At 41.8% G+C, this 27,389-nt stretch overlaps 1 protein-coding gene across 2 annotated transcripts in view; it reads left to right on the top strand.

The window, feature by feature from the left end:
* Positions 1 to 27,389, top strand: part of LOC124222359 (MAX dimerization protein) — a 126,265-nt gene that overhangs the window by 5,805 nt on the left and 93,071 nt on the right. For both annotated transcript variants that reach the window (XM_046633205.2, XM_046633204.2), the window contains exons 2-3: positions 2,929 to 3,022; positions 3,480 to 3,509. In XM_046633205.2, coding sequence (XP_046489161.1) covers positions 2,955 to 3,022; positions 3,480 to 3,509 — 98 coding nt within the window. In that variant the 5' untranslated portion in view covers positions 2,929 to 2,954. The remainder of the gene's footprint in view (positions 1 to 2,928; positions 3,023 to 3,479; positions 3,510 to 27,389) is intronic.

The following is a 27,389-nucleotide window of genomic DNA, read 5'->3' as shown; positions in this document are numbered from 1 at the left end:
ACGATGGTGATGATGATGATGATGATCATGAGAAAGTGATTGGTGCAACGATGCATATTTAGAACATTGTTTTGTTCGCACGTATCGAATATGCAGTATCGATAATCGATTTTTAAGAAGTCGCGTCAGTGTTTTATCATCATGTTTTCTCACAGATATTATTACTACACCTATTTGCGTCTTATATGTGTAGTATATATAGAACGGAATATTTTCCAGCTTGTCTGAATTAATGTTCTCAAACACATATATGATATTTTATATATGTATACGTGTATATGCATTTAGCAAATTATGTACCGGCTATAATTCGAAAATAATTATAGGTAACGTAGTTTCTTCTTTTTGGCCGATCAGGCTGTAGCTTATCACGAGACTTCTTCGTATTTCATTAAATTCCTTTTTCTCGTCGGACTCGAATTTCAATTTTTTTCCCTGCCCCTCCCCGCACAGATACGGTTATATACAGCAATAAAGTCGTTACAGCAGTAACGCGACACGGTGGCGGTTATAATTTGTGGTGAAAAAAGTTAGAGAGCGTGAAACTTGAGGCATATGTATGGCGACTTTACACTACACACGGTATTCTTCGTCTACAGGTACAACAGAAATATGTAGGAAGGAGAAATGTAGGAAATAAATGCATTTTAAATACCAACGTATATCTGCAGTATATTGCGTCTGACCAGTTGCATGTAATCCAAAATGAGAATGATTAGGAAATGGCATGTATCTGTATATGTACGTGGTGCGTACAGTAACATTATCTCGACAGGATGCGTGCATAGATGCATCGGGTATATATATATATAAGTATAACTTTGGTTATGCCACGTGGCATTTGGTTTTGACTTCCGTCCAAAATGCTGAACTAGCAACACCTAAGCATGAACTGGTCGTCAAATTTTAAATTTTCCTGAGGATGGTCGGCAGGGCCCGGCCGAAACGTCGATTATTATGTTTACGTTTTCCAAATAATTAAACTTCTTCTCCTGACCGGAATTTTCGACTAATTTCATCTTCAATCAACCTCCTGGTCACGAACTTCTTTCACAAAGTTATGCCACGTGGATACACAACGTATCGTGCACCGTGTACGTTATACATCAATAGTGTTATTCTCTTCCTTTCCTCGTCCGCCTTGGTACATTTTCTTCTTCCGAATCACGATCATCGTTCTTCGTCCGTTCGTCGGTCGGCCAACATCCTTTTTGTTTCCCATCCCCCCTCCCCCACTCACTCTCTCTCCTCTCTCTCTCTCTCTCTCTCTCTCTCTTTCGTCGCGTTTTCTTCATCCATCCTCCTCCACCTCCTCTTTTCGACCGGCGTGGCCTCCGAGAGCAACCTCCTCCGGTGTTTAGTTTGCCAGCTCACTCATTCGCTCACTCACTCGGTAATATAACGGGATTAACGTGAAAGCATCGGGTCACATGGCGTGGCAGCGTCCGCGTCTTACTTACTTGTCGTCACGGCTCGACGGCCGTGAGCTCGCTTGCTCGCGTGCCTGTTTCGTATAATCCTACCTTATACGCTACAACAGGTATTCGACGAACCTCGTGCTCGCCACCGTCGTGTCTCTTCACTCACCTTCTCCTATCTGCGTACGATTTGGCTTATTTTTTTGGAATTTTTTTTTATTCAATTTATGAATATTTCACTAATTGCGGGTCGACTAATGATTTCTGGTTATTTTTTTCTTTTGCTCTTCTCAGTGTTTTCTTATTTCTCTCTAGTACTTCTTCTGCTCTGTTACATGATACCTCTTTTGTAAAAATAACTAGACTACTATCTGTCAAGTTTCTCCGATTATGATAATTATTAACGGTTATAATGCGTTGAAATTTATACGACACGTTTTGTACAGTTCGAGGATTGCCGAGGTAAACGCGTTTTGTTATTTTATTAAATGAATAAAGCAGTACACGTGATGTTGTTTACGTATTCGGTAGTAGCTATGTTACCTAATCCCATCTTTACGTCAGTTGCAGGGCATACGTAGTAATTTTTTCACTCCGAACTATGGGCCGAAAAGTATTATGATATATTAGTATTAGTATAGTAGTGAAGTATTATATGTATTTGAAATCGAAATTTGAATACTCTGCCTGTAAGATGAAAATATATTAGTTTCAGCGAGATCTGCACGCTGCAGGTGAACAAGTTTAGTAAATTAGAATAGATTGCATCTTTATAGGTTGTCCAATTACCAAAATAATTTTTTTCATCGATATTAGATGTAAATTTTTGTCTTTCAATCGTATTGTACAGAGAATGGAGTATGTATGTACAATGTAGATTTTATGTGTGTGTGTATATATATATATATATATATATATATATATATATAAATATATATACATATATATATATTATATATATAAATATGTCTGCATCGAGTTGACGCTTCGGTCATTGCTCCAAAAGATTATTTAATTTCGCTATCGAATTCGCGGCTCTTCGTCTCATGGGTTTTACGCTCAAACAGTCCTCTCCTCTCCTCTCGCACCGCCGCCGTTGCACGTGACTCGGCTGAATAACGATTCGATTACACCGTCTTTCGCCAACAGCTTATACAATATACATATACATAATAAATACGTATCGCTGATACACCTCGCCCACCAGACGAACACTTATCGCGGGCTCTTGTGTATTAATATAATATGTGTGCGAAGGTACATGGGGAGTACTGCCCTCTTAATTCAGAAAGCCCCAACTCCGAACTTTTAGGAAATTAATTTTTGTTGCTTCTCCGACTTGTCCTTAAAGAATACACAATTTTCGGACAGTTTTGTTATTTTGGAGTTTAGGGATTTTTAAATTATGAGGGGCTAGGGTACAGATTAGAGATTGAACCCTGCGCCACGTTATATCGGAATTTTGCGTTATATTGATTACATGAAGACGTACGTTTTTATTGTTTTGCAGAGGCTGAACATGGCTACGCGTCGACAATGCCGATACCTGACGATATTCGGACCGTTGTCAAGAGGACCAAGACAAAAAAATCCCAGGGCAGCAGGTTCGTCGATTTATTTATATATTTGTTATATTCATGTAATGCCTGTATAGTTTTATTTGAGGGAAAAAAGTTTTCACTCTGACGAAACTTCGAGTAGTGCAATATGTACGTGAATTAAGATACACGTGGGGAAATTGATTCTGCGATATCTAATTTTTCTCCCCAAGAGTGTAACAAATTATTGTCATTTTTTGTGTTTTATAAAATTTACGTGACTCGCGATTGTTGTTTGAAGATTGAAATAAAACGCGAAAAAGATGAAAAAAAAAATATATGATAAAATAAAGAAGCTCCCCCGTAGTTTTCAACAATGTTCATATCCGCAATCAATTTATCCCTGGACGACCGTTACTCATCGCATTAACGAACCATCATCATGTTACTCACCATTCATTTTCTTTTCATTATGTCTGTGTGATTACGATTCTAATCCGTTTTTTTCCTTTTTCTTTTTCAGAACGACTCATAACGAGCTGGAGAAAAATAGGTGAGTTCTTTCGTAATACATCCATAAGAAGCTACGTAATATTAAATTTATACGCTCGGTTTGTATATCCTTGCTATTATTGATATTCGTCAATACGCGTAATAATGGAAGACTTGAGAAGCCTTCCTGCGTAAATGATGATGACCGTGCCGTTTTCAACTAACTCGCAATATCATACAGCGATAAATTTAGGGATTAACGAATCTTACCATTTTTCTTTGTCCGTCTGTTATACGTCTGCCGGTGTGATGTGAACCCATTTCCGGTAATGTCTTCATAATCACGGAACCACTGGGACAAATACATAGTCTGATTCTTTCGAAATAGAATTTCGTCATACAAGTGTTAAGAATTTCACACTTTGAATCTTACAATAGTTCTGCCTGACAGACGATATGTATTATAGATGAGAACAAAGTTGCCAGATTTATGTCAGAGTGTAATGACGATTTTTTCTTTTCTATTTCTATTGCAAAAATCACCTCTCAACCCATCCGTTAAAGCCTTTGAAGGGTACAAGAGCGAGGAAAGCAAGAAAGAAAGAAAAAAGTAACAAGAAAAATTAAATGGGGTAAATCTGGTTAGAATTTGAAACGTGCGTTGGTAAAAATTGGCGTGATTTTTACGACGAAAAACGTACACGATGGAACAACGAAGTAGGTTGGCAGTTACGAGAGTGCCGTTTTGTTGTTACTATAGGTAACTAACTGGTAGGCAGGTTTGCTTTGCCATTTGCTTCTTGGCATTCGGCATTCGGCATTCAGCATTCAACATTCAACACTCGGTATTCGGTATAATTGGCGCTGATTAACCTGGCAGAATTTCTGAGACACAAAATTTGTCCGGATGTGTGCTCGCTCGTTGCAATCTTTCCTCCTCCTTATTTGACGCAATTCATACTTACATACATATGACGCACCTTTGACGTAGGTTGCTACACTGCAAATGTCGAGATACGATATTAATTTACTCTGGGATTTTTGCGCACACGAAGGGGAGAGGCGGGCAAAATGGGCCCCCTGTACGATCAAATCAGATTTCAAAAAGTGTCGATCACGCTTGAAATATATTCTTAAAATGAACTTGTCGAAATTGGTCCAACGTTATTCCTCGCTCAAGGGACCCATTTTGCTCGCCTCTCACTTACACGTGTACAGCATTCCCCTCGAAATTGAATAACGATGTATAGGTAGTGGGTAGGTACATGCAACATACGCGATACCGTTGCATATATGTACGCTGACGCGTGCGATAATGATTAGGTGTACATACGGCAGCGGCAAACAGGGCGGGGGGGATTGCGTAAGAACTTGACTCTAATGCAGGAGTCCGTCGGCGATGATCGTTTCTTTCGGCGGGATTCGCTCTCTCTCGGGGATCCTCGGGTAGTTAGACTATTTTTGTATTTCGAACATGACCGACGCCTGCCGAGCATAATATCACACATGCTGAGGAACTCTCATCTCCGCCGCTTCCTTTGTCGTTGTTGACCGAGGCACCGATTCAGATTTGAAAATCGGACGATTTCGTCGTTCCCTGGATGAAATTTTTAGAGGTGTAAATTCGTCGCGAGTAGCTAAAAAATTTCTACGACCGACAGCTTTCAAGTTTAATGGATATTGTAACGTCTTCCAATCGGAATGGCGTCACGCGATCACGTGACGATGCGAAGGCTGGGCCACGCATCAGTATCCTGGTTCAATTGCTTTCAAGTTTTTCTACACGAAAGCTCTGACTCTGGATTGTCAGGAGGAATGTGTATACCCTCCGAAATATCACATACCGTTTACCTTGAATCCTTTTGTCAATCTTATGTGATACACTCGGTGCAGTAGCTCCGGTTTAAATAAAACATCTCCTCTTTTTTGCCAATGATTTGAAACAATTTACCCGTAAACGCAACGACTTTGGTAAATATTTACATCATCTGGCTTATTATACGACCCGCCTTACTTACGGCGAGCGGAAATTCAAGGTAAGATTGTATTAGTTACACACCTTGGGTGCAGGATTCGCTCGGATAATTTCACTTCATCCCCTCTTCAACGTCATGACGCCGCTCCAGGCCCCTTTAGGATTACTCACAATCAGAATTTTATTAGGGCCGGAAGGTGGGGGAGATGCGGTTGCCGGAAATTTTATACTTTGTCAAAGATATTCCCTCTCTCATTTGTTTTCGTAATTGAAGGTTTTTCTTACGGGTTTTCGTATTTCTGTACTGCTTAGAATTCTCCTCAATCATGCGAGGTATAACCACCAGCTGTGTTACGGTACGATCCATTTTTATTTTTCCCGAGGATATGGAAATAATACAGGCATCTATCGTCGATGCAGACTGCCCTGGTTGTGGTTCGTTGGTTGCAAGTGTGCCATTCTTTGTTCGCTGGGGGTTAAAACTTGGAACATTCTAATCTGTGACACTTTCGAAAATCAAGATTTCGAACGGTTCATCTTTCGTTATTTTATTTTCACATACTTGAAATTTTGATATATCGGCCATTCCAAATATTGACCCTTCCAAGTGTTGACCACCGACCCTCTTTGTTTACATTATACCTGTATATCCCTTTGTAGTATTACGTGCAGAGAGTATCTACAGAGTACCGGCTTGTTTCTCCAAAGCTTGTCTGCATAAAAGCACACCCTATTAGGTTTATTCATCAGGTCAAAGTTCAAGGAGTCACGCGCAACGATTTGCGCTTGATAAAAAATTGACACAACCCAGTTTCTTCTGTTGACCATTTCTCCCTCCTTCTTCTTCTCTACTCTCAATTCAATCTCGAATCCCAGTATTACTTGCCTGGAGTTTTTTCCTGTAACTATGCATGTATGCATGTACGTGATGCATTATACACAATACAGTAAACCTATCGAGAAATTGACAAAGCTCCGCCACGCCGGGTGTTGGCTTTTGAAAACTACACGCATCTACCTATCCTCGATTCTTTTTCAATTACATGTTGTGCAATAGTTGTACATGTGTACATGTAGGTACGCGTATGACGTAGGCAATGCACGGAGCACAAGTTTGTCGATGACCTTTACACTTCTTCTGGCGGCATCCCGTGAAACAATTTGAGCGGTGGTTGCTGAGGAGGAGGAGGGGACACAGAGCAGGGATAATAATAGTCAGAGTCAATCTCCTCTCGTTACTCCAATCTAGCCCGTTATTTTATGTTACATGTATTGTGTATTATAGATATATCTATACTGACTTGATTATGTACTGTGGCAGGCTGCCTTGACTCGTATTGGTATCGCACATCATACACGATGCGTGTGATTAGGGCGCGTATCGTGAATGTATGTAAATACATGCATAACGTGAAAAATATTAGTTCGTCGAGATTATACGTGAGGTGTGAGTTTTTTAGTTTTTTTTTTTTCAACTACTCACCTCGTATACAACTTTTTGGAGAAATCATGTCAGTGATTCGTTTTCTTGGTGAGGTTTTGAAAAGAGAGAAAAAAAGTCAAATAAAAATTAAAAAATAGTACGTATAGATGTATTTATATGTTTACGATTGTGATTATTGCGTAGACGTTGGCGCCTCCGTGTATCGAAACTACTGGGTTGAACAACCGCTTTCTCCGGCGTGCGTAATATATTCGCGATAATTTATTGTTATTGTTATTTACCGTAGCGCGACTACTATTATACGTATGTATATATATGCTATTTAGTCGGTAGATAGATAGATAGATAGATAGATGTCTCATCGTTCACTGGCGCCGAATCCTCGACCCGCTATCGCAGGTTACACATATAACGGAGAATCTTTATTCGGAAATGCTGTATGAATCGTCCGTTTCGAATCAATGAAAGACATCGGCTTGAATGCATGCATACGTGTGGTATGTACGCACATACGTATAATGTATATATCTATCCTGTACGAATATATCGATCTGGGAAATACATATCCAAAGGTTTCATATATATGTATAGAAAGCTCTGTACGCGTGCGGTAGGGGTACGTATGATTCGGACCTCACACTAAGCCGTCTGCGTTTGCTGCTGTTACACGTGTATATATATATATGTATACATACACGATGCCCGTCTCTGCCAATCCATTTATGTACCACCACCACCTATACCTCGTATCCTATAGCCGTGTAGGCATACCTGGTCGCGCTTTTGGAAGAGAAAAAAAAAACAACACGTTAAAAATAAACGCTCACTATACTCGCGTGACAATACCGTGTATAATTGTGCATTATTATTGTCAATGTATGTGCGATGTAGCCATAGATCGCGGGGCGTTTACATTACAGGTTAACAGTATACGGTACGTGTCGTGTGTGCGTGTGTGTGTGTGTGTGTGTTTGTGTGTTAAAATCCTTGCAATATTAATACAGTCTTCCGCAGGTGTAGGTGCGCCATTCGGTTATACACGCTACTACGCACGTGTTTGCATAGGATAAAAGCTGGTGAACGGACGGGAAATGAGGGGGGATGGTGGGGGGTGGGTGTTACGGGCAGGCAGAGGCGAATGTGCAACTTGGCAGAGGCTGCTGCTGCCGAATTACGTAACGCGTCGCCGCCGCAACACGGCGGCGGTAGTTCGGAATCAGCTGTCCTGCTCGCCGTCAAACTATCCCTGTGAACTGGCATAGGAACGAATCAACAATGCTACGAACGATATTCCTTCTTCCGTGTCTCACAAATCACGTGTCGCGTACCTGACGTCTCTTTGAAATTCCGTATTGAATTTTTCAGATAGTAGAGAGGATATGGAATTAAGTAATTAATTATCGTAGCAATCACACCTCGGAAAATTATAAATTTACAATTAGTCGTTTCCATCGGATTGCAGGTCTCTTTTTCAGGTCTTATAGCGATGTAATTGTGTTTGATGATTTTCAGATTAACAGTTCGCCGTCTGTGCGTGTGCGTTCGGGTGTGATGAATTTTTTGTACGATATTTCGAAAAAGAAACAAGGGATTTGGATGATTTTGTCGCTAATGATCGAGGTGCCTTTTATTAAATTGAAAATTATGAAATTTCGAATATGAACGGTCTATAAGCAGTCGTTGTCGGGTTATTTGAATAACAAAATCAATTTTAAAAAAAGATTTCTTTTTACGATGTTTTACGAACTTGAAACGCATCCGAGCTGAATATTCTTAGGACGGACCGTCAAGGTCAGTAAAATTTACTACTTGTCTTTTTTCTTTACTGCTGCTTTCTGGTTATTGTTATTATAATTATATTTAACGGTTTTTAAATTGAAAAATTTTATCCTTCACATTTTCTTACATATGTATGTGTGTAAAAATATGTATGAACACGTGGTCCGACCATATCTGACGACTACGGTTAAACAACGAAACAATGTTATACATTCGGGATGATGTAAGTTTGATTTTTGGCGCAATTTTACTCCATGTGACTGACCATATTGGACACGGGTCCAAATGAAAATTTGTTTTTACCAATGACGAAAATTCCACGTAACACAGTCGAACTCTGCACACCGATACCCGTATAATCTTGTCTTTTCCATTCTGATATCGTTATTGTACTTCACGCAATATAGGCACTCACCTTATCGCTTGCATGTATACATATATGCACATATAACATAAATATAAAGCTTCCTGTTTATCAAATTTATATTCCTACTTCCGCTCTCTCGTTTCTCTCCTTTCTCTCCTTTCTCTCCGCCCACGCAATGCACCACCGTCCGGACTGACGAATCTCTTATCAGAGGCGATAATGATAACGTGTCTTCGCCCTCCGCCATACGTATATGCACATATAACGTCACGTTATATTCTCTCCCCCGCTCGCTCGCATTGGCAGTCGCCGTTGCGCACGGAGCGACGTTGAACAGATCCGTCCTCACTTGCAGTGCACCCCTCTCTTCACCCTCTTCACCCTCTTCACCCTTCTCACCCTTTTTCACCCTTTACATCGCACGCCGCGGCTTTCATTCCTCGTCTCCTCCACGGTCGCCGAAAAACTGCATCCGTATCGATACGACGTACGCACTGCACCGTCAAGCGTTACAATACTGTGTGTTACGCATTTCGTTATGTGATCACAAAATTTATACAACTATATATACATTATTGTACCTGTTTATTTCGCTGTGTATGTATAGGCATGGGATTCGTTTTAACGTCTGTGATATATAATAGATGATACCTACATTGTACCGTGTAAGAGGTTGGTGGTTAGGAATAAGGAATAAGGCGTATAGGGGAATCTACATCATCTACCCTTATCGCGGTAGAGATTTTAGTTAATGCACGCGCGCGCACACCAACACGCACAGATGTACGTACACACCGCTTGGTAAGCATCGCATCGCGCGAGTTAACGAACAGCCGCGAGGGCACATCTACCTAATGGCGGTCGACAAACCTGCAGGGCACACGATCATCGTGGTATACCTATACACGCGTAAACACAAGCATAAAGCGTTATATGCACGCACGCTTATACAATATACATGTATTACGTGGGTACTTACCTGTCGTCGTCGGGTATAACGCGGTAGTCACGTAAATGTTGAAAGTCCGCCCGTAAAGATGCAGCACCGGCGATAACCCTTCAAACCACCCACCCCTCAAAACACACACCCACACGCGCGACGACAACGACGACAACAACAACAACAACAACAACAACAACAACAACAACAACAACAACAACAACAACAACAACAACAACGAAAAGGAAGAAGGAAGAAGGAAACGTGTGTATTTGGAATGAAAACAAATCTTATCGGTGTATGCTTAATATATTATATTATACTCGGATATATTTATACGAGGGGTAATCACTCGTGGAATAATTGGGATACTCGAGTTTGAAATGGCAGAAAATACTTGTTAAATGCTCATGGAACGGTACGAAACGGTGGGACACGAACATTACGTTGAGTAGTTTGGACCCGTCGCGGATATAACAACAACACCGATTCTGATTTGAATGTTTGTCCATATCTTCGATTCTCTTCATCGTTTGTAATGGTCTTCGTATAAAATACTCTTCCTTCCAATTTCATCTGTCGATTCAATTAGACGCGTGCAGTTGCATGTAGGTACCTATAATGGCGAAGATACGAGAGCGGGTGAAACGGCAGGATGGCGTTATGTATACGTACCTGTAGGAAATGTACATAAGTTTGCCAGTTTGCGAATCTTGCGTAATTATTCATCAGGTTGAGAACCGTGAATATCGGTTAGGCTTGTAATACATATGAGTATATGTATAATGGCAGCGATATGCGGATGACGCAGCTATATGCATGTATGTATGTATGTATCTTAGCAGCTACCGCGTTACGCCTCCGAGAATTTTATTACCAACTTCGGGGAACGAACATTCGTTGATAATTTATTGACCAACCGTGTAAACACAACCGAAAGTTCCTGCACCTTGATACCTACTGAGTTATGTATATATATATATATATAACACAACGCATGGAATGCCCCATACATATTTAAAAAACAAAATTTTTTTTTTCTATTTTCCTCACAATCAGTAAATTTCTCATATATTTGCGCACCTCACACTTATACGTATCCGTATAACAAAACAGATTAATTAATTATCGAACCGATAGACTTTTTTTTCACTCGAAAAAAATATTCGACGCGCTGTACAATATACAGGTGTTTTATCGCCGTATTATGTGAGCCGAGTTGAACACACATTTGCCCTGTCAATAAATCTCTCGTCTCTGCGGTGCGTATAATACGTATATAATACAATATATACGTACGAAATGGTATACATTACGTACAATGGACATCGTTGTCCGTCATTAATATAGGTACACGTAGCTGTACAGTTAATCACGTACGTGGATAGCGGAACCGCGGTAGAGTATAATAATATACCCGGTAGATATCTCTATATTCTGTGCATTACGTGGGTGACTTATTGCGCGGACGTGCGGTGCAACACGGATCGGGGACGACAGGCTTTAATATTACACAAAACGCCTCTTTTTCATTCTCCTTTTTCTATCTTTACTCTGCTTATCTAATTTTTTTCACACACTCCCCCCCCCGCCTGCCCCTCCCGTCTTGATTTCGATACTATTTATTAATCCATCTATTGTGAGATATCATCCGTTGACGTGTATTACATACATTGATCCATGATGCATATGTACGTACATATGTAGACAGACACGTAGGAGGCAGGTATTTTTTATGTAGCCGCATGCATTACAACGGGAGCGGCTGCACGCTCGATAACGTTTATATGTTACAGTCTCGAACTTGCTCGACCGATACCCGATATGCAGGAGCACCGGCTTATTTCACCTAAATCGTATATGAATATAGACATCGATAGAAAGATAAAGAATGACGTGAAGAACATTGTATCCAAATTTGAGACAGATCCATCGTTTTGAAAAAACACGTTTCAAGAAAATCGTTAAAAGAAAAGTGTAAAAACAAAATTAAGATAATCTTTAAAAAATATATTTTCTGGCGTTCATGAGTGCTTTAATTTGACATGAAAAATACAGACTGATTAACGTATTTCAATCATCGGACAAAAAAATCGCGAAGTTATTTTCCGACCCTTCGTTACATTGGGCGGAGGTGGTGAATGTAGATATGCTCTCTCTGTTTCAGAGAAAGTTTTTACAAATAGTTCTCATTCCCATTCGCAATCAGCCGAGACGTACGTACGTACGTACACACACACACACACGCACACATGCATACATACATACATACATACATACATATAGTATACTGTATCGCCCGCGACCTTGCAGCGGTTATAATTTCAAAGTGAAAGTAAAACGTCGTCCGATAATTTTTGCTCGTCGACATATCGCGAGATTACGCTGTTTTGTACCTATATTGTTAACATTCGTGACATGGATATTATACATAGGTATACATATATTTATAATATGTATATACACACGCATATACATGTGTGTACATATAATAATGCGCCAACTCGGCGGGATTCGGAGTTATCGTATTGTACGTATACGTATAACGCTCGTTAACCTTACCGCAGGCGTATAGACGTATAGATGTGCGCATATTGTAATCACCTACATATTTAAAGTTTCTTGCCTTTGACGACGCTGCACGGTGCAGTATTTATTAGCACGTATAATATATTATTATTATAATATGACACGTTGAAACGGTTGAAACGTCTCACATCATGATTATAATTCATGCTTCTGCACGTCAGCATAAGCGTTACGGTGTTTTGCGGATAAGTATCCGAAGTAAGTGTATCGGTTGGTTGTAGCTTATACGCGTGAAACAACGTCAACTTGTAATTCTTCTTCTTCTTCTTTTTCCTCTTCTCGACGTAACTGCACGTAGTATAAACTACGATGATACATACAGACATGATTATTTTTTTCCCTCTCTCGTCGTGCAGCAGTGTCGCGTCTGCCAACTCGGCAGACTGAGGTGGTCATTATACAAGCCAACATACCTCTCTACGAGTCTCGTCTTCGTTGCCACCCTGTATATGCACCCTGTACCTTGTTTGTACGTACCTACCCACATGAATACATGTACGTCGTACGCGGCGAACGCGGTGTCCGGCGTTCGTTCGTTCGTTCGTACGTTGAGAAGGGTTTATTTCTAGGAGAGAGAGCGAGAAGAAGATAGACGACTACTCTCGTCCTCTCTCTCCCTCGTTTTTCATTCTCTCCGTATCTGCCCTTGGCCAGTTCAACCCGCGACCACCCTGAGAGCGTATATTTAGAACCCGTTGCTCTCAGCGGGGATACCGAGAACCCAGAGCCCAATCCGACCGCCACCACCACCATCACCACCGTCATCACCCTACCCTTCAAGGTCCTTCAAGGCTTTTCAAGGCGCGAACGCGCCTCGAGCATCCAACTGATTTTTTTCTTTTTTCTTTTTTCTTTCTATTTCACTCGCGCCACTGTCGCCGCAGCTATGCTGCCAGCACTTTACATGCAAGACGAAAGTTCACCGAGTCTCTTGCAGGAAGGAGAATTGTTCAATCTTTTCACTCGATAGCAGTGCATTTTTGATAATCGTAATTATGTAGAAAGTATCAATTTTCTAACTGATATGTATATATATGTGTATGACTATCCCAAGACATTATATATATATATATATATATATATATATATAATGATAATAATAATGATAAATGTGTACACCTTGACACGCGTTATCGCAATCGTTGAGAAATTCCCAGCTGCGAAGTTATAGTCAAGCCTCACCGCCGATGATTGATACGATATATCTGCAGGTATAAGATTGCAAAGATCACTGAAATCCTTCATCGTTGCGCGGTAGTGTAAATGAAATTCGAAGCGAAGGTGTATAATGTTATTAACGAAATATTAGAAAATTCGTCAGAGTATCATATGCGTATATTTATTGCATACCCGTGGAGGACCTCAATATCGTTGGGTCACCCAAAATTTCGGTGAAAACCGTGCTACGAACGAGGCGGGAGGTAACTTGTCATAAATTAGGTATACACTCAGAAAAAATCAACTGAAATATTATTATTTACCTAACAAAAAAATAAAAAACTCAACTTGGGACAAAATGATTTTGTTGCTTCAACGATTAGATCCTTGTTCGTATCATTTTGTCCCAAGTTTTGTTAATGAAACGAAAAAAATTATACTCCGTGAACTATGACTACCATCGAACGAACAAAATTTATATTTTTGAATTTACCATAAGTTTGGTTGGTCCGATAAAACATATTTTATTGGTTTGATCGAATAGGTTCAAGAAAATTATTCCGTACACCGAATCAATGTGTTTCAATACTTTCTTTTATCCTACACTTTTGAGTAAGATCTGCTCTTCTTCTTCTCTATACGTGTAACGAAATTGTTCCGTTACTTCGTTATAAAAGTGTTTCCTCTGGGTATAAACAACAAATGACCGATATAAAAATTACAACACCTGTTGCAAATGGACATGAGAAATACTGGCTTATATACACATATATGTACAATCAACGCTGCAAATTAACATAATCGTTCAGGTTCTATTCGACGTCCCATATCCACGTGTACGACTCGTACTATGTATACAATCTTGTGTCCGTTTTTTGTTTTTTATTTTCCTCTCGTCTATTCGAATTTCTCTGATTTTTCCGTAACTTTCTATTAGACTGATTCTGTAATTTCTATCATATTTTGCGTTGTCTCTTACCTTTGTCTTCTCTCAATTTCTGTCCTAGTAATGCTTGTTATATTTCATTTGCCGTATCGCTCATTATATCTTACGTGCTATTGTGCATTAATTTTTACCGTCAATCGAGTTCTTTGGATTACATCCGAGCGTAGATTAAGCCGATAAACATTACCGTACCTTTTGCTATTTTCGCGCTACCAATTTTGTATTGATTGTTACCTGCTATATTTATCGTATTTCTCTGCAATAACTTATTTCTTTCTTAATTCAAGTCCCTCTTATTACCTTTGAGATTTAACCTTACAATTAGAGTACACATATGCTTGTGATGAATATTGAAAATTGGTACATTCATTATTTATTTTTATTTTTTTTCGATCACGCGATGACACGAATTAATATGTATTCTATATAATTTACTGCCGATAGTTGGGGTGTTAAGAAAATTAAAAATAAAAAAAATAATAAACATTTAAAAAGAACCGTGTTGACGGAAGAGGTGATTCCTTTTCTTTCACGTTAAAAACAAACAGAATCAAACAATGAGAGTTGAGAACCACGGAGTCGCGTGGCCTGGTGCAGCCAGCATGGCGGCTTCAGAGAGTACTGCTTTCCGTACGTACGGGGTGTCTCGTAAGTAACGGAGGTATCAACGTGTACATAAATAAAAAGGTTTCGAATTTGAAGTATGTTTTCCTTGTTTCCTTACGAGTAACCGTCGGATTTCAATATTCTGGTTCATTAACATTTGTATCATATGATTATTTCCACTTGAACGTATTCACTTTTACCTTTAAAAAAATTCACAAATATCTGCCGGCACCAGCAAAGACGAGTTTTACAATTTTATTTTATAGTAATGAAATTGAATGAAATTTGGAATATATGTGTAGAATTGTTTGTTGTACAGTTTCGTCGCAGGTTGTGCAAGAAGATGTTGCAAAATTTCACGATTGTAGTTGAATTATGAAATAGCCGAGTAATTACTGCGCGTATAGCAACCAGAATCACTTTTAGCTCACGAGTTCTGGCAAGTGTTTTTTTTTCCCTTCTCTTCGATCGCAATAGCTGTTCGGCGGATAATTTTTCATCTTGAGATCGTACGGTAATCTTCACGTAAGATTCTTGCCTCATGTAATTGATCGGATATACCGCGGTGCACAGGAGCTGCACGTTGTACGTACTACGGAATACGCAGATGCTGCGTAGCTCTCGTCTATGGCATGCCTATGCCTCTATGCCCATATGTCTCGTACACAGGCTGCGTCGTTAATACGTACGTGTATGTAATCGCGTGCGCGCGTGCGTGCGCGCGTGTGTGCGTGTGTGTGTGTGGGGGTCGTATCAGCGACGCAGCAGCGTCGCAGCATGCACGCTCCGTTTACGGCGCGAACTCGCGATCAGCCGTGCGTCGTGTCGTTAAACTCGCTCGGCAACACAAGCCTGCGAAAGGTCTTGAACTTGAACAAGTAAATAGAACACGTCCTTTAAGTAGGTAAACCGCATATACGTATCTACTCGTATTGTAAGGAGGTTTAGAATGCCGGGTGCTGGATACAGATTCCCGCACCGACACTGTTACCGACCCTAGTCTTTTTCTAGAATTTTCGAGGGTGGGTGATATACCCGCTCTGACTGACTTTCACGATCATCGGATCATCTCTTCCCTCTGACTTATCAACAATTTTCCCCCATTTTCTAACGCCTCGAGTGATGCAGGCCATATATACACCGGTTTGTATAAGCTTGCGATATAGAGTTTACGTCTTGTTTCCGTTTCCGTTGGCGGTAGGAAAGAGGGAAATGTGTTGAAGGCAGAGCGAGGAAATGATCCGATGATCGGAAAAGTTGATCAGAGTGTCGATATTACCGTCCCTCAAAGATCGTAGAAAAAGGTTTGTGTCGGTAACAACAATAACAAATACGATGAATTCAGAATCTACAGGAAACACTGATGAATCCGAAATCGAAAAGAGTGATCATGTTTTTCATTATAAAATTCTTCTGACAGAAATCTGTTCCGTTACTCGGATTCTTTTCTCTAATTCCCGTAATTCGCGAATATTGGGAGGAAGCCCCAAGCTTCATAAACATCAAAGACCCGCACACACACGGTTATAAGATCAAGATACAGTTCTGCGTCAGACGGATCTTGAATAAGAAGACGGTGAATGAGGTAGGAAAAGAAGAAGGGCGTTGGAAAGGAAATGGGAGTTAGGGGTTCGTCGCGACATTCATTGGACATTCATAATTCGTAATACGGTGATTGCAATGCGCGCTCGCATAAATGACTCTCGACATCTTAGAAAATTTGAAAACTGGCGCGCTGCCGGCAAAATTATTATGCATAATTGTATGGATATGCTCGCGGTGTATGATATCTAAGGTTGGATTGGAATATATATGTATATTATATAGGAATATATCTAATCGTAAGCATACATATCAGCACGATGATAAAGTGCTATCTACCTCGGGTTAGTGTACGAGTGATGCGACAGGTACATAATATATGCAATGTAACTAATACATACAATCTATCGTGTGTCATGCACGTTGTATGGAGCATATTCATGACGGAATTTTAATTAATTCTACTAATAACCGTGCGCGAATCACCTATCGCATGTACACGTTGTGTGTGTATAATAAGCATATGTATACCTGATGCAGCTTGATGCAATGTATGTGCATCGAACAAGTACGAGGCATACCTACATGTTGCGTCTATCCAACACTTACCCGGCTGCAATAATACATTTGCATTTGCTTCCTGTGCGAACGATTTCTTAATTAATCTTTACATGTACCTATCTATATCTTCCATACGAATTGCTATTGCAGGCTAACATTGAGTAGGTATAATAGGTACAACGCTGTTCTTATCAAGTCGGATGGAGTTGCATGTATGCATGCGTAAATAGGTAAGGAGAGAGGACGCTTTGCTTTAAACGGACCTTGAAATCTGTACGTTTATGATGCACCAGAGAGAGAACGTTGTGAATTGGCGTTGTTATTAATTTAACATTTATTACGACCGTTCAGCAATGTTATTTATGTTGGCGTCATAGGGGGTCGAATTAACTGAATTTCATCGGTGTATTTATATATATATATATATATATATATATAACATCAATTTGGCGTGCAATTGTCTCAATTACTTCGTTATTCATTAAAACACCGTATAACAGTGTTATTGGGTATTCCATGCCAACTCGGTAAACGGTTGACCATGATATTGTCAAGTTTTTTAAAACATTTTCACGCAAGATTCAGAGTGGGGCTTCGGTTCTTTCAATTTTTTCTATTATTTTGTTTAGTTTTTTTTTCCACTTCCATACCTGTTAAAAATTTACTGTTTCATCGACTAGGGGGACGCGATAATTCTTGCGATACTTATTTATACACACGTATAACACAGTAGGTACGGTGCGTTGTTCGCCAACGAGGCAGCAACAAACCGAAACGCTGATAGCTCGGCAGCAGCAGCGAAGCGGCGTCAACAACAGTTGACACAATATTTTCGCGTATAAAAGATTGGAAGATTCTAATAATAACAAATTCCGGGGTCGATACACTCTCTTCGGGCTTATCTATAATGCACGCATACAAACACGCCTTGTTTGGTCCTCTTACGCGTGTACGATTGTGTGTATATACGTACATTGGCGCGTGTGTGTGCGTGTGTGTTTTAATTATAACCCATTTGTACATACATCGCGCTTATCAATGAATTGAATCACCCCCCTTCAATCGGCAACGAAAAGAGCGCAGCTCAATAAACTTTCGGCTCCCGTCTGTCGCGACGTCCTCTCCGTGCCAAAACTAGCTCTTCTATCTACGTAATTCGTTAATTACGGGATTACGTAACTCCGCTCTGCTGTATAACCCAACAGCTTCGCATTGATGCCGATGCTGATGTTGATGCTGCTGGTACCGCTGGTGCACGCTGTTGCGTAAGAACAGCGCGTAATTTTAAACCCGACGGCACGCGAATGTTTCCCGATCAACGGCGTTCCTCTTTTATCGTTTAACCAGCTACCAGCCCCCCGCCTGGCAGCTTCTTCTCTTCTCTCTTGTCTTCGCTTCTTCTCTACTCTACTCTTTTTTTTTAACTCTTCTACTTGCTTCTGCCCTGCCCTGCCCTGCCCTGCCCAGCTGATTTATTTAAACTTTTTGAGCGCATCGTTCTAAATGCGATCGCAAAATTGCGAAACTTTGTGCATTCTTTGCTTCCTTCGCTGCCTGCGTTTTGCGTATCAATTCCGCACGCATCTGTGCTGCGCATTATATGTACATTGCGCTGTTGAGAATCCTCGCTGTGGCCTTGCCATTATTTCCACTGCAGTGCTAATTGTCTTTATCTAATACTGCATGTACTATACTATATCACACTTGTAGGGTAATTATTGATATTTATTACCCATACTCGTGGCAAGTGTAACTTGGCGCAAGAATCCAAATCGTCAAGTTTCTATTTATATTCGTGTATCGTTCTTCGTATTCGTGTATTGGTTCTTCTACACACATAGATATTCGACGTTATTTTTTAATTATCGCTTTTTATCAGGGAATTATTCCATGTTCGTTTTTTTTCAAAATTCCTATCCTTTTATATTTATAGTATTTGAAACACTTCACCCACCGTGCGTTAAACTAATTGTTGCTTCTGTATTGTTTGCGACGCTCCGGGCGACGTGACGATGATTTAAAACAAAGCAGTAGTCACAACAACAATTCTGTCTAATGACGTTACGAAATCTTGCATTCTGTATCGTACTGTCCGCAGTTATGTCATTATATCGCTGATAATTTGTAACCTGTACTTTCTGTTAGGTACGTGGTTAGATTCCGTACTTCCTTACGAGGCATTTCCACGAGGTCGTGAAACTCCTGTAGTGTGAAAAATTCATACTGAAACATACTTCTTTCATCTCCACGACGGGACTTGAATCTACGTCCTGTGTAATTAAATATTTAATTTCTAATCGCGTTGCTGCAATCCAGCCTTTTATTTGTAACAAATGCCGTTGAAACGGTGCCAGTATTCGCGTCTGCAGGTGTGGCGTAATCTAATAGTCGCCGGCCTATGTATGCCATGCTCGCTCAATTCGTCCTTCGACGAGACCCCTTAAAATTGGGACACACGAATTCGGCTGCATTGCTTCTGATCTGCGAACAGTATCTGCCCAAGGTACAGCAGAGAAGGAGGCAAAAACATGAAAAAAATACTGGAAAAGGAAGGATCACGCGACGTGTGTTTTTTTTGTCCCGACAGATTCGGGAAAGTATTTTGTTATTTAGAGAAATTCGTAAATGCAGGGTGCGAAAAAAATCGGCTATTTAATAATTGCCGATCGACTGATTGGTTTTTAGGATTGCGACGGGTGATTTTCGATCGTGATTGTGGAAGGAAAGCGTTAAGCTACGTAACACGCGCGTTTTACTCGCGGTTTGATCGAGCTCTAAAGCTCGACCGTGTCTGGTACCTGCGTAAACCGAAGATAAAGGAGCTGCGCGTGCGCCACTGACTTGAGCTACCTACCACCTATATGGAATTGAATTTGTATTCAGGAACAAAGGGAACAAAGGTCGTTCGGTTTTTCTCCGCGGCTCTGCCTATAGGGAGGAATAGACCATAGCTGTTATATAGGCTAGCTCTGTATAGGGTTACCATCGCTCCACCTGTCCTTTTTACGAGAATCGTTTTTTCTTTCACCTGTGTTCTTTCGCCGATGAAAAGTATATCTTTTACAGGCGGGCAGGTATAAAATTGGTTAGGCAGGTTTGATCCTCCCACCCTAACAGTAAGATCAAAGTGGATGATGTCTTATACCACGACAAAATTCAGCATCTTTAACATTTCGCAGTGCCGTTTTTTGTGTAACGTACTCTCTAAATATGAATCTGTTATTATAAGCATACCACCGCGGAATGGCAATGACAGGTCACCGAATGGACAGTGCGTACGCACATTGATATTTCTTGCCAGTGCTATACTTCATTGTAACTGGGAATCATTGAATTTTTACTGATTCAAATTCGGAGAGGAGGGAAATAATGCACTCATAACAATTTCAACCTGTTTTCACTTACCCAAAGTTGGTATTTTCGTTCTGAACGCTTTCCTATGTCAGTGAGCAGCTTTTCACTGTACACGCGGCTTCTACAGCCCGAGCTTGCTATTTTGTTATCCCCGTGGCTTGGCCTTAAGTCTTTCGCGATTTTGAAAACACAACGCGCCGACCAAGGGGGTGAAGTAAGGAGAGCCGAGAGGCCATTTCAAATGCATTGAATTTTTAAGCGCCTTTCTTTGTGTACGTCGCCCGCGCTGAAGCGGACTTTTCTTCTCTTCTATTCTCTTCTCTTTTCCTCTCCCCTCTCCTTTCCTTCTTTTTCTGCTGCGCCGCTTTCCGTCACGAGTCGACCTTCGCGGTTTTTTTTTATTTTACTTCATATTACGATTCCTTCATTTTCTTCTCCTAATTCGTTTACTTTATTTTTCCTAATTTCCTTTACTCAACGTCAATTTCCAGAAAATTTGGCTGTTTATCTTGGTCATACCGGATACTTGTAATACCCGAGAAGAATCTCTGGCAGCATTTCACACGTGTCAGGAGAATTTCGCGGTGGTGGTGGGGCTCTTTCTAATTGATCGCGACGATAAAATACAATGATGTATTTTCATGAAGGCAAGAATTAAATGCCTGGACGAATTATTACGATTAGTCAACGGCTATACAAGAAGAAAGGCGGCTTGACGCGAGGTGGCATTAATTAATTAAATAAGAAATTAAATGAGAGAAAGGAAAGAGGGGAAACGGTGTTATGTTTTTCAAACTTTATATACGAGCAAACTGCCGGCGTAACTAATTGCGGAGAATTCCATGGCTTGGAAGAAATCCCCCCCCCCCTCAAAGTAAAAAACGCTTTATTGTTTTTGAAATTTGTCAATATTGTCACGACGACTTTGTTTTCTACGCATCACTTGCTTGGTGCTTGAAAAATTCTAGATTTGACAGAGTGCGGATGACCCTTGAGGGGGGGGGATCTCGTTCGCGGAAATAATGCATCGCCCGCAAGTTGGCTAATGACGTAGGTAAACTGTTGTAAGCGTAAGGCGTGAGAGATAGCTAGGTCGAACCAACCACCAAGTTATGAGAGAAGGAACCTCTTGGGCCAGAGCTGACGCCGCCTACTATACCCAGCTGTGTGGGCTGGAGGTGGATACGTATACTCGTGTATATATACATATATACGATATATATGTATGTATGTATACGCGGTGAACGAGAACGAGCCGAGCGAGGAGGAAGCGAGGGAGCGTTTCTCTCCGCAGATCAATACCCACCCCGGGGTGCCAGCACCTCGTGTCAGCTTGGATAACGTAGTTGCAGGTTAACCTGTATAACTCTGGTTGCTGCTGCTGCCGCCGCCGGTTCTCTTCTTCATCATCGTCTTCGTCTTCTTCTTCTTCTTCTTCTTCTTCTTCTTCTTCTTCTTCTTCTTCTTCTTCTTCTTTTTCTTCTTCTTCTTAAACCAATTATTCTTCCGAAAACATGCACCCGATATTCTCTTATCCTGCGCCCTTCCAGCTGCACCCTGCACCTTGTTCTATTCTCCTGTAATGAGCGGCACGAGGCCGGTCTGCCTCATCTTTCCCTCTCCTCATTCCTCATTCCCCTTGCTCTTTCCCTTCTTCATCCGCTACTTCGCCGTTTTGCGAGCAACCGAGGGAAATAACTTTCCCCTTCGGCGGAGAATCGGTTAAACTTTACGGCGAATGAGTCGTTTGAAAATTTTCCACAAGAGTAGAACCGGATCAAGGCTGTGTGAGCGTGTATGCGTATGTTGGGGACGGTTTGGGCAGGCAGGGCTAGACGCGTTTTACATCGGGATTACGTGCAAACATTTATGTAAATAAAGCACAGGATCAACGATCAGCCACAGCAGTACATTATCTGTCCGTGTATGCTAGATTTAAGTCTAGGGCTTGCGATGTCGTTGGTCAGGATAGAGGCCGACGTAAAAGTTAGGCGGTATATTCGGTTAACCGTGCCGAAGAATTTGTCGGAAGTGAAAATGGGCTAAGCTTTGAAGGAATTTTACCAACAACAATCGACACTTGATTGAGCAACAAACAGCGAAGACGAACGTTTACGAACGTTTGCCGCGTTTCGTAAAATCGTAATTTTTACGATTCGCCTCCGATTTTGCCTGTGTGCAGTTTCTTCCTTTTAACCAATCGCTCAGTACCTATCGCTGCTCCGTGGTACTACTACTCTACACGGGATGGATGATGTCGGCAGAATGACATCTTGACGTCGCTTGCCATTTCTCGTTTCTTCTCGTCCGTGGTTTATAGTTTACACGACGAGTTATACCCTATGTGTGTGCCTGTATATTAGTACTACAAGGGGTGCCGGGTGAACGTTCGTCTGGCGTCAGGTATGACGTAATATTCCTGACTTTTCGTATTAGCGGTATCTCCCGGTATCACTCCCCGCAGACCCGTTGCGGCGAAGGTGAGGAGGGTGGGAGGAGAGTGGTAAGAAAACCCAGGTCGAAAGCTATTTTTTTTTTCTTTTTCACCAGGCTCATATTTTCCTCACGGTTAGCTACCTACGACCAACCTTAACATTCCCTTTCCATATTCTCCTCCTCATTTTTTCCATCTCTTTCCCTCGCCGCCTTGTATCGGTATACCGTATACACGCATATAGCGTAGGTATTCATACGCGCATTTTCTTCTTCCTCTTCCTCTTCTTATCCTGTTTGGCGTTGGCGCGGCGAATAAGACCGCAGGAAATTCCTCCATCGCACATCATCCCCGCGGCGACTGTACCATCGTCTTGTATTGGTCGTGCTCGGGGGCGGGGGCGGGGGGAGGGTCTGGGTTGCCTGCCGTAGGGGGGAGGGGGGCCCAAGACTCGTTTTCCACTGAACGATCGCGAGCGAGCTTCCATTTTCATCTTCTACCGACTGTTGTATATCCGTATCTGCGCGCATGCATATCTCTCCTCCCTCTACCCATTGTACGAGAGACGTATCTAGGCATGTTCACGCCACGGCCGTGTGGCGGTACAGTAGAACCTTGATACTCTCGTGGCTAGAAACTCCAGGAATCCTGTAATCCCTACTTCGTTCTATTTGAGGTTTCTTGCGATGGTTTCTCAATTCCAACGGGGTTGTGACCGCATCAATTACATGCCTATCGTTCGTATGTTTGGGAATTGAAAAGATCACATAGGAAACAAGCAAAATATTTTCTAAGGCGAGATTTAAGCTTTTGCGTGGTCCGCGAAGTTGATACGAAGGAAGTGTGTGTTTTGATTTGAAAAAAACTGGGTTCATAGTGAAATTTCTCGTGAAGATTCGAACGGTAGAACCTGATTACTAATGGTCGAAATTATCTTTGACCAGATATATCCGGTGGCCGCGTCGCTGTGCGGAGAGAGTTAGAGATGGACGGATGCAGACAAGCAGCATAATTAGGTATATTGTACCGATGAATAATGTATGAGCAAAAACTTAGGATCCAACATTCGTATACTCTGGTTATCGTCACCACCGTTATTACCTACCATGGTTATTGTTATTATAAAAATAAGTATCATCACTGACAGGTAAAACAGCAAAAATAAACGGTTATCCGTTCAAGAGAGAAATCGTCGTGTTTGGATGCTGTGGTGTGAGAGGAAGTTATGGATTTTTATCGCTTGAATTTGTAAGCTTTTCGCCTGGCGATATCACAAAATTGCTTACACTTATAATATACAAGGTACTACGGGTCCAGAGTGAAGATTGTTATTGGTTATACACCCACTATAGTTGTGGCAACTTACAGCGGTGTGACACGGTTGTTGTACGTTATAGGCAACTACGCGGTGGCGCATTGCAGTCCGGTCTTATAGAATTACATAACGCCTTTACGCGAAACGGCTGCGAAGAAGAAATGGATTACTTCAATAGCCAATAACTTTTGATCCTATTATCGGACCCGGCCTGGTATGCGTGCACACTTGAACAGCGTACGAGGGAGTAATCCAGTTTCGAGGGGGTCGGGTATGCGGTGTACAGGAATAAACGAATAAAGGAAACTTTATTCGATGAAAGTTACGACGTTCGTTTAGTTAACGCTAGCGATACTCGATCGCCGCGACGTTCGGACACTTCGATATCTCTACATGCGGTAATTTTACACTATACACGTGTGCCATGGTGGACTGGATACAATCATCTGTCAGAAACGGGGACGACTGCCTTGCTGTGAGTGTTTGCCTGTGGCAAAAACGAGTTGTAAATAAACGTTTGCAAAGTGTTGGAAGCCCCAATTGAGGGAGTTATGGTTCAACAGGCTGTCGGTTTTGGCGAAAGATGTTTACCACCTCGGCAGCTGTAGAGGTTCGGTTCGGTAAGCAATACGATGACGTTGTGTTCCACACGCATAATTACAGTAACGCATACCGTATGTGACAATCGATCCGATTCACATCGTAATCGCCATCGTAGCGAAAGCAACCTCTTCGTACCGAACGCCGGTTGAGAAAACGGTGTGTCAACTTTGACCCCGATTACTTTCAATGATCATCTTTGCGATGTTCACTAGCTATATGTATATACCTAATTCACAGTACATAATACGCACGTAACTGGGGGAGCCGAAAGCACAGACGCGTAGATACGTCGCAGGACTCTCCCTCCGCTTCTGCCATACTCGTCAATTGCTTCGTAACGGCGAGACTCGAGTCTCCGGGGTCACTCGACACGCTGTTGCTAGTTACCAAATTGTGTGTAGGTACTACAGGCTAGCTAGCCGATTCTCCGGTGTATGTAGGTTGGATGGAAAATCATGCGATTTACGAAGAAAAAGTGCAGGAACGTCGAGGATACCTACGTGTAGCGCACTTGAGTTAGACACGCAGTGGGAAGAGCTGCCGACTTGGAAACATCCGCTTTCTTTTATACATCGTCAAGCAAATCGCCCGAGAGATCCTGCTTGTTTTCTTCTCTCACGTCTTCTTGCGCCCCGATATACATAATATCTGTTTTCATCATCCGATTTTGATTTGAAATACTTGTCAAGCCTGTTTACCCAACACGTCAACGGCAGAGGGGAAAATTCGAGGGCGTATAACCGAGATGAGGAGCCGAGGAGGGCGGTATAAACGTCGGGGACAGAGCGCGAAAAACTCGGATCGATGGACCCTCTTGCGGTGCTTTCTTGCATCCGTGAGTGAAAACTTTCGTTCTTAACAACGATTTAATGCAGATCTGCGTAAAGTACGTGCCTCCGGTTCCATTAGGCCTACCCGTCTCACTCGCCCGTTACTTCTCCTCCAGTTATTCTTCCAGGATAATTTAACCACCAAAATCGTCGCCCACTCTCTCTCTCTCACCCTCGACAGACTGACAGACAAACGGGTCGAACAACAACGTAAAAGTTAGATTTTCCCGGCACCCAAGTGAGAACGACTGCGAAAGATTGATAACGAGTTCAACGAGTTGGCGAGAACAAAACTATATACTCCGACTGCGAAACGACTATGCCGATAATACGCGGCATGCTTCTAGTCGACGTTTAGTTCCGCGTCCAGTTACGGGTATCATGTTCTGCAGGGTCATTCCAGAGGACCTTTGTAACCTTTACTCGAGTTTTTTAAAACTCGCGTTGCTTTCGGGTTGGAGAGTATCGAATTGTTGTAAATAACCAAAGCAATTGTAACGTGACTATCTGCAGGCGAACCGCAAAGTTACGAGGGTGACCGTTTTTTTTCCTTCACATTGTTTGACTCGTATACGTAGGTATGTAGTTGTTCGGCAACTGCATTGGCTCTGTATCCCGATAGGCCATTATGGTTTTTCTTTATTTTCTTTATTTTCTTTTTGTCGTCGCGAACGCGTACGGTGTTGAAAGTCTGAAACTGAGGCTAAAATTTTGTCAGGACAAACGCAAGGCGGCTTCGAAAGGACGAAGAAAAGGCGACTGACTCTGCTGTACCTCGGCGTCCAGCGAGACCGTCGAGCCTCGTTTACCTTGAGTTTTTACGATCCGTGTCAGCGGTGCTCAATGTAGGAATAGATTCAACTGGAAGTTTCAGATCCGTCCTTACCTTTGCTCGTTCCTCCCTTGCCTCTGCGTACCGAGCGATGAAGTATTGGAATTTTCGATATGTAAATTATAGCCAAGTTTTGACGTAGTCGAACCCGAGAGGAAGGATGTCTCGGTATTTATTATTACGTATCCTTTCGTTACCTGCACGTACCGCGACTGCAGTCTTCTAGCCTGCAGCGGCAACTCGGGAAGCGATACGCCTCGTTCCCACGGTGAAAATAATGCCAACGAAATCAGAGAAGATGGAAAACGGTAATTAAAACGAGCACGCGTCCAGTACCGAGCCTCGAGGAGGCCCTCGGACTCGCTCCCGGCTCGTGTTTCCAACCGGTCTGAAACCGATACCTGACTTCTACTTCTACTCCCCCGTCACACGACTACACCTTCTACTTCCTATGCCTCCGGTACCTACCTACGTTCTACCTTATTTTTTCCTCCATTATTAACTTTGGCCCTTTTTTCTCTTCTCTATTTATTTATTTCTTATTTTCGCTCTACATTCCGCGGCCTTTGACCTTTGTTGCATATACCTCTCCTTTTTCAGTTCAAGCAGAGATCGTCGCTCTCTCTGTTATTCAATGACCCCGCTCCGTGTATCCTATATTCGTCC

The sequence above is a fragment of the Neodiprion pinetum genome, chromosome 6, assembly GCF_021155775.2.
Source record: "Neodiprion pinetum isolate iyNeoPine1 chromosome 6, iyNeoPine1.2, whole genome shotgun sequence".
Lineage (NCBI taxonomy): Eukaryota > Metazoa > Arthropoda > Insecta > Hymenoptera > Diprionidae > Neodiprion > Neodiprion pinetum.
This window is presented reverse-complemented; position numbering and strand designations above follow the sequence as displayed.